The 13,932-nt window shown below is 39.0% G+C and overlaps 1 protein-coding gene across 1 annotated transcript; it reads left to right on the top strand.

The window, feature by feature from the left end:
- Positions 1-687: 687 nt before the first annotated feature.
- On the top strand, positions 688-1,257 carry LOC142178871 (uncharacterized). Its single transcript, XM_075248651.1, has one exon. It carries the CDS (start codon positions 688-690, stop codon positions 1,255-1,257), a length of 570 nt encoding a protein of 189 aa, XP_075104752.1.
- The last annotated feature ends 12,675 nt before the right edge of the window (positions 1,258-13,932 follow it).

Genomic DNA, 13,932 nt, shown 5'->3' with positions numbered 1-13,932 from the left:
GAGCTCAGGGATATTGTTAGAATAGGGAACCCCTGCAGCTTGACTCAAGCTTATTACCTGGCCAGACTATAAGAGGCAAGTTTTGCTGCTCAGAGTAAGGCCATCAAGGGGTAAACTGCAGCTCATCACTCTACTTTTAAGGCAGCTTCAGGATCAAGATTTAGTGGACCTTCTAAAGGAATCATAGCAGCAAGCAAGGGGCCAATCACTGCTAGCTTTGATAACAATAGGAGGAGGAGACTCACTCCAGCTGAGATGGAGGAAAAAGTGGCTCAAGGAATATGTTTCTTCTGTGATGAAAAGTTTGTGCCAGGGCATAAATGCAAGGCCAAAAGGCATATTTACTCTTTGGAAATTGAAGAGACAGATGCAGTTATCCCTGAAGAAGTAGAACTTGAAGAAGGCATCACAGATCAAAGGCAAGAAGAAGAGGCAATAGAAAGCTGTGAGATCTCTTTAGAAGCCCTGCAGGGTTCTAGAGGATACAAAACCTTAAAGGTCCAAGGGTTCACTGAACACAAACCAATCAATATTCTCATTGATAGTGGCTCCACACATAACTTTATTAATGAGAAGGCATCTCAGAGGATTAGATGCAAAGTTTATCAGATTAATCCTCAAGATGTATCAGTAGCTGATGGAAGAGTTATCCAATCAGTGAAGGGAAGCTAGGGATTCAAATGGTTGATGCAGGGTGTCATGTTTCAAGATGATTTTCTGGTGCTTCCCATAGGAAGTTGTGATGTGGTATTGGGCATTCAGTGGTTGAGCAAGTTGGGGGATATTCAAATCAAATTTGAGAAGTTGTATATGAAGTTTGTGTATCAAGGCAAGCAAGTTGCTCTACAGGGCATCCAGCCTTCCTTCAAAACTGTAGATGCAAAGGCCTTTAACAACATCACTGCTTATGATGCCCAGATTTTCATGATTAGGGTGGGCCCAGCATCACCTACTGAAGAGAAACGGGATAATAGTTTGGAGGAAAGACCAGTTGAAGTGCAAGCATTACTAGAAGAATATCATGAACTATTTCAGGAACCAAGGCAGTTACTACTTTCAAGGGAAGTATTTGACCATCATATTCCCTTAAAAGATGACAGTCTTCCTGTGAACTCAAGACCCTATAGATATTCTCCCCTTAAGAAGGATGTGATAGAGAAGATGGTGTCAGAGATGCTGCAACGAGGCATAATTCAGTATAGTGCCAGTTCTTATGCCTCTCCAGTAGTTTTTGTAGGGAAGAAGGATGGCTCTTGAAGACTATGTGTGGACTACAGAGCATTGAACAAACTCACTATAAAAGACAAGTTCCCTATACCAATTATTGAGTAGTTATTGGATGAATTATGGGGTTCAAGGATCTACTCCAGATAGATCTGAGAGCAGGATATCATCAAATCAGGATGACACTCTCAGATATCCAGAAAACAGCTTTTAAGACTCATTCTGAACATTATGAATACTTAGTAATGCCCTTTGGCCTCACTAATGCACCCTCCAGTTTCCAAAGTTTGATGAACAATATTTTCCGAGCACACCTCAGGAAGTTCATATTAGTGTTTTTTTATGACATCCTAGTATTTAGCAAGGATCTGCAGGAGCATGTGCAACATCTCAAAACCACTTTTGAGTTGTTGTTACAATACCAACTGTTTTCTAAGGGAAGCAAGTGTGTGTTTACAGCCACCAGAGTTGAATACCTAGGGCACTATATTTTGCATTTCGTGTTTTCACACATTAAAGTTTCGTTTTCAGTTAAATGACGTGGACTCAGGGATGAAATTATCTTGAGGTTAATGTATTTATGCTATTTATAACAATCGATAAATAAGTGTCATGAAGGATAAAGGGACACAAATTAAAGAAAACGAGTTTCGTGAAGGTGGCCGATTTGGAATAAAATACGGGTCGAGTAATAATACCCGATAATTATGGACTAGTACCATGCAATGTACCATATGACCACGGTAATACGATGTATAAAGTATATTAAAAATAAAAAAATTAAGTAATTTGAGATAATTCTTAATTATACGGGTAATTGGTTAATTAGCGGGTAATGAGACATTACCTAGTTAATTAATAAAATAAGTGGATAAGATTAACCCTTTCTTCCCTTTCAAAAACGTGGCACAAGGCCACCAATCAAGAAAATGACTCATAGTAATTTATGAGTAGGTGTCTACCTAAGGATTAAAATAAAATTTAACCAAGATAAGACTATATTATGAGTCTTATCTCATTACAGGATCAGAACACCCCATGAATCATTGTTGATATATCAATCTTAGTTCAAAAGAAATGTTAGAAGCAGAAGCTAAGTTTCGTTCCAAAAAAGCTTCATAGAATCATAAGCAATTTCATTCAAAAATTTCAAAGAATCAAAAGCAAAATTTCGTTCAAGGATTTCAAAAAGCAGAAGCTTAATCCGATTTTTTTGAGTTATAAGTTCAATCAACGAAGGTTTTTTACGTACTGATTTTCATGCCTTACATACTCAGTACATTTTTCGTACTAACGCCCTATTTTATGGGGCATGCGTTTCATGCCCGCAGGTGCAGGTAGGCAAGATGACGGCCCCCCTTCTTAGGATCCTTGATCATCGAGAGTTGGCGTGCTCCACTTGATCTGGAGCTACTTTTGATTTTGGTATGATATGTTTGTGTGTATATATATATATATATATGGGTATGACGTGGCTTAGTCTCGTCTTTGTACAGTTATATTTCTATTAGAGATCTGTAGACAGTATGCCTAGTTGGATAGTATGTAGCATTGCCGGCTTCCAGTTTGGGGATGTATAGTTGTCTATAGCAGCCTTGTCGGCTCGCCTTAAGTATGTTGCACATATATGTATGTATGCCTTTTTGGGCAGATTTCCTTCATGTACATTATTCTCGTAATTCAGCATATGTTATTCAGGTTTATATATTAGACGCATGCTTAGGGGTGTTTGACAGGTAGGACTAGGGCACCTGTTGCGGCCCATCGATTTGGGTTGTGATGAAAGTGGTATCAGAGCAGTTCTGTCCTACATGTCTACACAGACCATGTCTAGTAGAGTCTTGTTTATGGGTGTGTCGTGCACCACATTTATAAACAGGAGGCTACAGGACATATAGGATGTTATCCTCTCTTTTTATCTCAGATCGTGTAATACAAGAATTCATGTTCCTAATGATACGTTATATTTTCAGCAATGCCTCCAAAGAGTACAGTCACACAAAAGGGAAAGTCCGTGGTTGGTGAGACTACTAGTCGAGCGCCACGAGTTACCAGGGCTCGGGGAGAGTCTCATGGTGAGGTTCCATCTCAGACTTCACATACCCCGCCCTTTCCAGAAGAGCTCCGAGGGGCACCAGCTCCAGCGCCCGCCCCTGTACATCCAGCTCCTCAGCCAGATGCACCGGGTTAGGAGATGAGAGATGTTATTCAGCTATTAACCTGATTGTAGTCGCGCAGGCTCGGCATTAGGAAATAGGTATTGGTCACGCAGATAGGTCCGTCAGTGTGAGGGTTCGTGACTTCATCAATTTAGACCCCGGTATTTACTAGGGTAGATCCAAATGAGGACCCCCAGGTATTTATTGATAGAGTGCAGAGGACGTTAAGGGTAATGAAGGCCATTGCGACCGAGTTAGTTGAGTTAGTTTCATATAGACTCCGAGATATTGCAGTTAATTGGTACGAGTCTTGGGAATTGTCCAGAGGTGAGGATGCCCCTCCAGCAGTATGGCAGGAGTTTACAGAAGCTTTTCTTTGTCATTATCTGCCACCAGAGCTTAGGCGGGCCAGAGTTGATAGGTTCTTGACCCTTCGATAGGGTAACATGAGTGTTCAGGAGTACAATCTTCAGTTTGATTCGTTGGCCAGGTATGCTCCCACTATTGAATCTAAGATGGAGGATCGGGTTCACCGGTTCATGATGGGATTAGAGCCTCACTTGCTTAACGATTGTATGCCAGTCTCACTTCAGCCAAACATGGATATTTCTCGTATTCAGGCATACGCTTAGGGTGTAGAGGAGCGTAAATAGAAATAGAGGGCCGATCATGAGCATGATAGGGCCCAGAATAAGAGAGCGAGGTCTTCGGGTCCTTCTGGTGAGTTTCGAGGTAGTTAGAGGTAGCAGTACCCGAGGTATCCAGCCCAGCCATAGTGTGCCCCCTCAGTTTGGCAGTAAGAGATTTGATTGTTCCTCATTTTAGGGTCTGGTCAAAATTTTAGGGCCTCAGGTTCTCAGCATAGTGGTGAGTCAAATCAGATGAGGTCGCCCTTGCCACGATGTGATCAATGTGGTAAGCAGCATACCGGGCAGTGCCGTATAGGATTAGGTATTTGTTATACTTGTGGTTATCCAGGCCACGTTATGAGGGATTGTCCGATAAGAGGTGATGCAAGCATAGCTCAGCCAACGGGATCTGTAGCTGGTTTGTCATCATTAGTACGCCCTCCTAGGCAAGGTCCACAAGCACCAATGAGTCGTGGTAGAGGCAGAGGCGGAGCATCTAGCTCGAGCAGTCCTCAGAACCGCATTTATGCGTTGGCAGGACGACAAGACCAGGAGTCATCGCTTGATGTTGTTACATGTATATTATCCGTCTCCTCATATGATGTATATGCACTGATTGACCCAGGTTCCACCTTATCATGCATTACCTCGTTGGTTGCTAGTATGTTTGAAATAAAACATAAATTGGTTAAACCTTTTGAGATGTCTACACCTGTTGGGGACTCAGTGATAGCTAAGCAAGTATATAGGGGTTGTATAATAGTAGTTCATGGTCGATCTACCGTAGCAAACTAATTGAGTTAGATATGGTAGAATTTGGTGTTATAATGGGCATGAATTGGTTGGCTTATTTGTCATGCCAACGTTGATTACAGATCAAAGATAGTCTGATTTCAATTTCCAGGGGAGCCTATTTTGGAGTGGAAAGGTAATACGGCATCGCTGAGAGGAAGATTCATTTCCTATCTCAAGGCAAGGAAGATGATCAGAAAGGGCTGTATTTATCACTTAGTTCGGGTTCAGGATGTGGAAGTTGAGTTACCAACCATTCAGTCCATCCCTGTGGTGAATGAGTTTCCCAATGTTTTTCCCGATGAGCTTCCAGGTCTTCCGCTAGAGCGAGAAATTGAGTTTTCCATTGACCTACTACTAGATACTCATCCAATATCTATTCATCCCTATAGAATGGCCCCCGCAGAGCTGAAAAAGTTAAAGGAACAACTAAGGGACTTGCTTGAAAAAGGCTTTATCAGACCTAGTACATCACCGTGGGTAGCACCTGTGTTATTTGTAAGGAAGAAAGATGGTTCATTACGGATGTGTATTGATTATAGATAGTTGAATAAGGTAACGATCAAGAATAAGTACCCGCTCCCGAGGATTGACGATTTATTTGATCAGTTGCAAGGTGCCAAGTGTTTTTCAAAAATAGACTTGAGGTCCGGGTACCATCAGGTAAGGGTTAAGGATGAAGATATTCCGAAGACAACATTCAAGACCAGATATGGGCACTTTGAGTTTCGTGTTATGTCGTTCGGTTTGACCAATTTCCCAGCAGTATTCATTGATTTGATGAACCATGTGTTCAGGCCCTTTTTAGATCTGTTCGTAATTATATTTATCGACGATATATTGGTGTATTCTCGTTTAGAGGCTAAGCATGCAGATCATCTGCATATTGTGCTCAGAGTTCTACAAAAAGGGAAGTTGTATGCAAAATTCTCTAAATATGAATTCTGGTTGAATTCTGTAGCTTTCCTTGGGCATATCATTTTGGGTGAAGGCATCCTGGTGGATATACAAAAGATTGAGGCAGTAAATACTTGGCCTAGACCCACAACACCGACGGAGGTTCATAGCTTTCTCGGTTTGGCAAGTTACTACAGGAGATTTGTAGAGGAATTTTCTTCCCTTTCAGCACCTTTGACAAAGTTGGCTCAAAGGGAGCAAAGTTTCAATGGACTGATGCTTGTGAACGGAGTTCCAGGCATTAAAGGACAGATTAACATTAGCATCAGTTCTAACACTTTCGGAAGGGACCGATGGTTACGTTATCTATTGTGATGCTTCAAGCGTTGGGTTGGGTTGGGTTGTGTGCTGATGCAGCATGGTAAGGTTGTGGCTTATGCTTCTAGACAACTAAGAAAGTACGAAAAGAATTACCCGACCCACGATTTAGAATTAGCCGCAGTGATTCATGCACTAAAGATATAGAGGCACTACTTGTATGGCATTCATGTTGATATCTATACGTATCATAAGAGCCTCCAGTACATCTTCAAGCAATAGGAATTGAATTTACGTCAAAGGAGATAGTTGGAGCTGTTTAAAGATTATAACGTTGATATTTTATACCATCCCGGGAATGCGAGCGTGGTAGCCGGCGCCCTTAGCCGTAGTATCTATGGGTAGCCTATTGTATTTACGGCTAGAAAAGAGGGGAATAGCCCATGAGGTTCATCAGCTAGCTAGTCTTGGAGTTCGGTTACTGGACTCAGGTGATATTGGAATTACTATTTAGGATACGACGACATCCTTTTTAGTAACTAAAGTAAAGGAATGCCAGTACGAGGATCCTGTGTTAGTTCATATAGGGATACCACCCTTCAGAAGGAGATTTGAAATTACAAAAGATGGGGTCCTTAGATATCGAGGACAATTATGTGTCCCTAGTGTTGCAGGGCTACGTTGGCGGGTTATGGCAGAAACTCACTATTCTCGTTATTCTATCCATACAGGAGAAACAAATATGTATCATGATATCAGGGAAGTACATTAGTGGGATGGAATGAAAAAGGATATAACATAGTTTGTTGCTCAGTATCCTAACTGTCAGTAAGTTAAGATTGAGCATCAGAAACCCGGTGGGTTATTGCATGCTATGTAGATTCCGACTTGGAAATGGGAAGTAATCAATATGGATTTCATCGTAGGATTACCTCGTACCCAGCGTACGTTCGATTCGATATGGGTGATTGTTGATAGGCTTACAAAGTCAGCCCATTTTCTACCCGTTAGAACTACATATTCCTTAGAGGATTATGCAAGGCTTTATATTAAGGAAATAGTACGACTGCATGGTGTCTCTATATCTATTCTCTCGAATAGAGGAGCTCAATTTACAGCTAACTTCTTGAGGTCTTTCCTAAAAAGATTGGGGACTCAAGTAAGTCTTAGTACAATATTTCATCCCTAGACAGACGGACAGGCTGAGCGTACTATTCAGACACCGGAGGATATGTTACGAGCTTGTGTGATAGACTTTAAAGGTAGCTGGGATGATCATCTTCCACTTATTGAGGTCGCATATAATAATAGCTACCATTCTAGTATTCAAATGTCTCCATACGAAGCTCTCTACAGACAGAAGTGTAGGTCACCTATAGGGTGGTTTGATGTTGGAGAATATAGGTTACATGGGCCAGATCTGGTTCAGTAAGCCATAGAAAAAGTGAAGTTGATTTGGGATCGACTATTGACAACTCAGAGTCGTCAGAGGTCATACTCTGATATGCGGCGACGAGATTTAGAGTTCGGGGTTGATGACTGGGTATTCTTAAAGGTGTCACCTACGAAGGGTGTGATAAGGTTTGGCAAGAAAGGCAAATTTAGCCCACGATATATTGGGCCTTATAGGATCATTTGGAGAGTGGGCCAAGTAGCTTATGAGTTAGAATTGTCCTCGAAGTTGGAGTCTGTCTATCTGGTTTTTCACATATCTATGTTACGGAAGTGCATTGGCGATCCTACCCGAGTGGTGTCCACGGATGACATACAGATTACAAAGTACTTGTCTTACAAGGAAATTCTGGTTGCCATCCTAGACCGACAAATCCGCAAGCTACAGAATAAGGAGGTAACCTCCGTGAAAGTACTTTGAAGGAACAACAAGGTGGAAGAAATGACTTGGGAGGCCGAGGAAGACATGAAGTCTAGATATCCCTACTTATTTCCTCTTCCAGAGAGAAGGGCCGGACTGAGACGTCATAACCTTAAGGCACGTGTATGGATTTTGGTGTCAGTTATTGTTGTTGGTCGTGTGAGGCCATTGTCATTATTGGTGATTGTGATCCTATGTGGAGTTGAATTATTAAGTTTCTACGGGATGAATTGGTAGTAGTATTGTTACAAAGGCGACTCTACTAAGGTTATATAAATCTCGGAGAGTTAAACATTCGAGGACAAATGTTTCTAAGGGGGGGAGGATGTTACATTTCACATTTTTGTACGTTAAAGTTTCATTTTCAGTTAATCGACGTGGACTCGGGGATGAAACTATCTTGAGGTTAATGTATTTATTCTATTTATAATAAGTGATAAATAAGTGTCATGAAGGATAAAGGAATTAAAGAAAACGAGTTTCGTTGAAGGTGGCCGATTCGGGATAAAATACAGGTTGAGCAATAATACCCGATAATTATGGACTAGTACCATGCAAGGTACAATATGACCCCGATAGTATGATGTATAAAGTATACTAAATAAATAGAATTTTAAGTAATTTGAGATAATTCTTAATTATACGGGTAATTAGTTAATTATCGGATAACGGGACATTACCTAGTTAATTAATAACATAAGTGGATAAGATTGACCCCTTCTTCCCTTCCAAAAACGTGGCACAAGGCCACCAATCAAGAAAATGACTCATAATAATTTATGAGTAGGTGTCTACCTAAGGATTAAAATAAACTTAACCAAGATAAAACTACATTACGAGTCTTATCTCATTTTAGGATCAGAACACCCCATGAATCATTATTGATATACCAATCTTAGTTCAAAATAAGCGTTAGAAGCAGAAGCTAAGTTTCGTTCCAAAAACGCTTCATAGAATCAGAAGCAATTTCATTCAATAATTTCAAAGAATCAAAAGCAAAATTTCGTTCAAGGATTTCAAAAAGCAGAAGCTTAATCCGATTTTTTTGAGTTCTAAATTCAATTAGCGAAGGTTTTTAAACGGAATATTATAGGGATTTTTCTGTACTCCAGTTATGTTAAGGTCATTCCTTCTTTCTTTTTGGCATGGTCCAAGTTATACAGAAGAAACGCGCAAATGCACAGTTTTCATAAACAACTCTATTCATAGAAATACTAGAGGTCTCTGTGTTCTTGATTCCCCATGTGACATATTATTATATCTTCTGTTCATGGGTCTCAGAATAATGCGCAGTTGAAAAAGTTTATCCGGAAGGAATATTGAGATTATTACATATTTTTCATGCATTTTATTCATTTATACATGTACATTGACCCATGACCAGATGGCGTTATATACACATATTTATATGTATATATATACCTATATATATATATATATATATATATATATATATATATATATATATATATATATATATATATACATATATGGGATATGGAAAAATGTTACGGCATTATATACGCACCACCACCTGATCAGTTGGTATATGTTGATGATGTTGCCCACAGTGGCCGAGATGATATGATGAGATACCCTTAGTGGCTTGATGATGTTATGTACACCTATACCCATGCATGACACGACATTTATATACACGTGCATAACATTTAAATGTTTTGGAATTTATAAAGTTATTCAGATTTATAGATGGGTTCCTTTATTCCATGTTTCATCTATGCCTTTTACGTATAGATTTTCATGCCTTACATACTCAGTACATTTTTCGTACTGACACCCTATTTCACGGGGCCTGCATTTCATACCCGTAGGTGCAGGTAGGCAAGCTGATGCTCCCCCTTATTAGGATCCTTGATCAGTGAGAGTTGTCGTACTCCACTTGATCCGGAGCTGTTTTTATTTTGGTACGATATGTTTGTCTCTCTCTCTCTCTCTCTCTCTCTCTTATATATATATATATATATATATATATATATATATATATATATATATATATATAGGTATGACGTGGCTTATCCCCGTCTTTGTACAGTTATATATCTATTAGAGGTCTGTAGACAGTATGTCTATTTGGATAGTATGTGGCCTTACCGGCTTCCAGTTTTGAGATGTATAGTTGTCTATAGCAGCCTTGTCGGCTCGTCCTGCGTATGTTTCATGTATATGTATGTATGCCTTTTTTAGCAGATTTCCTTCATCATTATTTTCGTAATTTAGCAGAAGTTATTCAGGTTTATATCTTAGACGCATGCTTAAGGGTGCTTGACATGTAGGACTCGGGAACCCGTCGCGACCCATCGGTTTAGGTCGTGACACTATATCTCAGCAGAAGGAGTAGCTACTGATCCAAAGAAGATAGAAGCTATCTAAATATGGCCAGAACCAACTAATCTCAAGCAGCTAAGGGGATTTCTGGGGCTAGCAGGTTACTGTAGAAGGTTCATCAAGGGGTATGGAGTTCTTAGCAAACCCCTTACTGATCTATTTAAGAAGGACAATTTTAAGTGGTCTACCAGGGCTACTGAAGCCTTCAGCAACTTGAAGAAAGCTTTAACTTCTGCACCAGTTCTAACCTTGCTTGATTTCTCTATACCATTTGTTGTGGAGACGTATGCTTGCAGCATAGGAATATGGGCTGTATTGATGCAGAAAGGTCAGCCTATAGCCTATCTAAGCAAGGGCTTATCCCTACAGCATCAAACCTTATCAGTATATGACAAGGAGTTGTTAGCCTTAGTCATGGCAGTGAACAAATGGTGACAATATTTAACAGGAAGACCCTTTTACAGTGAAGACGGACCAAAAGGCATTGAAATTCCTCCTGGAATAGAAACTGCACACGGGATCCCAACTGAAATGGATAACTAAGCTTATGCAATATGACTTTGTTATTGAGTACAAAAATGGGAAGGAAAATAAGGTGGCAGATGCCCTCTCTAAACTGCCATTGGTGGAACTAACAGTCTTAACATTTTCTGCCATCAAGACTGATTTGTTGGGCTAGATAATGAGGACTTGGGAGTTAGATGATGAGCATGTGGCCTTTATTGAGAGTCTAAAGAAAGAAGGTGGAGAATCAAAAGGGTACACCTTTGTACACAACCAACTAAGAAGAAATGGGAAGCTAGTGGTGGGACCTGATGAGCAACTGAGAAAAGATATTATGAAACTATGGCATGATTCCCCTACTGGAGGTCACTCAGGCATAGATCACACCTACAGAAGAATAGTTGCACTCTTCTATTGGAGAGGAATGAAGTATGATGTTCAGACATATGTCAAGGAATGTGATACATGTCAGAGGCACAAGTATGAGACAGTACCTTATCCTGGACTACTACAACCACTCAAGATTCCTTCATTGGCTTGGAGCAGTATTAGCATGGATTTTATTGAAGGGTTGCCAAAAGCTAAGAGAAAGACGGTGATATGGGTGGTGGTAGATAGATTAACCAAGTATGCTCACTTCATAGGAGTGGCTCATCCTTATACTGCCTCTGACATTGTAAACTATTTATGAAGCATGTGTTCAGACTACATGGGATGCCTGAGGATATAGTGAGTGATAGGGATCCTGTCTTTACTAGTAGGCTATGGCATGAGTTATTCTCTATGAGTGGTATCACTCTTAGCACTTCTACATCCTACCATCCACAGTCTGATGGGCAGACATGAATGGTTAACAGGTGCTTGGAGACCTATCTTAGGTGTTTTTGCTCTAACTCTCAAAAGGACCGCTCCTCTTATTTAGCAGCAGCTGAGTGGTGGTATAACACTACCTTTCACTCCTCAATTCAGACCACGCCTTATGAGGCTCTTTATGGCCAACCTCTGTAGACATATAATTTTTGACTCTCCCCAAAATTTTATACATTTTAGCGTAAATATTTAATTTAGGTTTAGTGTCACCATTCTCAATAGTTTTGACTCTTTTACTTTATTTTTATCACAAAAAAAATTACAAAAAAAATATATATTTTCATCTTTAGGTTAAAGGCAATTTGTATATTTATATTTATAGTATTATAACATCTGAAAATACAAAACTTAGTTTCACTTTTAGTATTTAGTTTTAAATTAGTTTATTTTAATTTAGACTGATTTTTACGTTTTATAGATACACTGTACTATTTGGTCTTCCTAGCCTAGATTCAAACCCAAAAGACATGGTCCAACCCAATTCCCTAAATCCAAGCCCAATTACCCTTAGCCCATTGATCCAAGCTCAATACCCATAAAACCTTAACAGTTTAAAAGGACCATTCTTCTTCTTTTTCAATTCCTAGACTTAGACCTAGCTAAGAAAAGATCCCTACACAAAAGAGAACAGACAATTCCTAAAAAAATGAGAGAGAAACAGTCACTCACTTGGAGCTCAAAAGACACGACCTACAAATAAAAGAGACAGAAAAGTGAAAAAGAAGGGAATAAAGAGACAGACGATTTGGGGATAGAGATTTGATTGAATTTTCTGATTTTCAGTTGGGTTCTTTATTTTTGAAAACCCAAAAAAATAAATAAAAGGATTTTTGGTTCTCTGCTTAGCCTGCTTTCATCTTGAAGAATCAGAAAAGTACAAAAAAAAGTATTTCTCTTTCTCTTAAAATATTAGCTTATGAAATATGGAGATTTCCGGGAGTTGAAGCTCATTTTCCGTCGAGGTTGTTGCTGTCCAAATTCTCCGGCGCTAAGCATTTTCAGATTCAAAATTACTTCGATCTGATCTGTCACTATCTTAAACATTATTTGTTTATTGTATCTTATATGATGGTTTAATGAAAAACTTGTGTGAATTTTGGCCTGGCTGTGATATTTTGAGACGGAATGTCCGCCCTTAATCGAAATTTCATTGTTTGTTTGAGCTAATTCATTTACTAATTTAGTGCAAGGTTAGAATATAATGTCATTCTGTACTTCATTTTTATATGTTTCATAGTAGTTCATTTGTCATTTTTGTTCTCCTGTCGGTTGTGCTTAGACCTTCCTAATTTTAGAAATCCTCGGCAGATGGACTGTGTGAACTCTCGATTTTTTTTGTTAAGTTTTTTTGCAGAATAAATGTATATGAAATTGCTTACTACTGATGAAGAGATAGTGATAGCAAACATATGTAATTGGTGCAACCAAAAGAAAGACTTGAAGCTTTCCTATAGTGAATTTCCTTTTACTCATGGGTATATTGTCGGACAGCAATATAGGGACTGAGTGAACCTTTTGTTGGTTATAATTAAATCTTTCCTTCCATATTTTGGTATAAAATTAGTTTTCTCGGTATTTTTAATAAAAGAAAGTATATTGCTTCTGTTGGAAGACAAAAGAATCTGACTAATTGAAATTGAATGAAAATCGTGTTATCGTTGTTGTTTGCATATGAGGGAAGATTATTGTTATGTTTATTTCGTTTATTTACGTTATTTCTACTTTTAGTCGTTAGGAGCATGCTTAGGTTGTTAATATTCATGAACCGTCATAGCTTGCTTTAGGCACGATTAATAAATAAATCGCCGCAACTATGGGTACGATTCCCGTGACATAGTTGCGATACATAATTTTCCAAATCCGGGTGCACATTTCATGTGGCCCGAACACAACTTCGAACCATTAATAAAATAAATGTGTTGTAGATTGTGGGTACGGTTCTCGTGATACTATTCGCAACATGTACAAAAACAAACAAGTGTACGACAATCGTAACTTGTTCCAGAAATAACTTCATAAATAAATAAAAGCGGTTATAAAGTTAAAAATGCACAATAGGTTTCAAGCTTGTATTAAATTAGATAATTAGGCCAATATAATAGTTGAGCGACCGTGCTAGAACCACGGAACCCGGGAATGCCTAACACCTTCTCCCGGGTTAACAGAATTCCTTATCTAGAATTTCTGATTCGCAGACTTTTAAATAAAGTTAAATTTTCTTGATTTGTGATTTTAAAATAAATCGGTGACTTGGGACACCAATTAAACTATTCCATGTGGCGACTCTGAATTTGAATATAAATAATCTTGTTTCGATTAT

Source organism: Nicotiana tabacum, chromosome 3 (genome assembly GCF_000715075.1).
Source record: "Nicotiana tabacum cultivar K326 chromosome 3, ASM71507v2, whole genome shotgun sequence".
Taxonomy (NCBI): Eukaryota; Viridiplantae; Streptophyta; class Magnoliopsida; order Solanales; family Solanaceae; genus Nicotiana; species Nicotiana tabacum.
The sequence above is the reverse complement of the archived record's forward strand: the minus strand, read 5'-3'. Positions and strand labels throughout refer to the sequence as shown.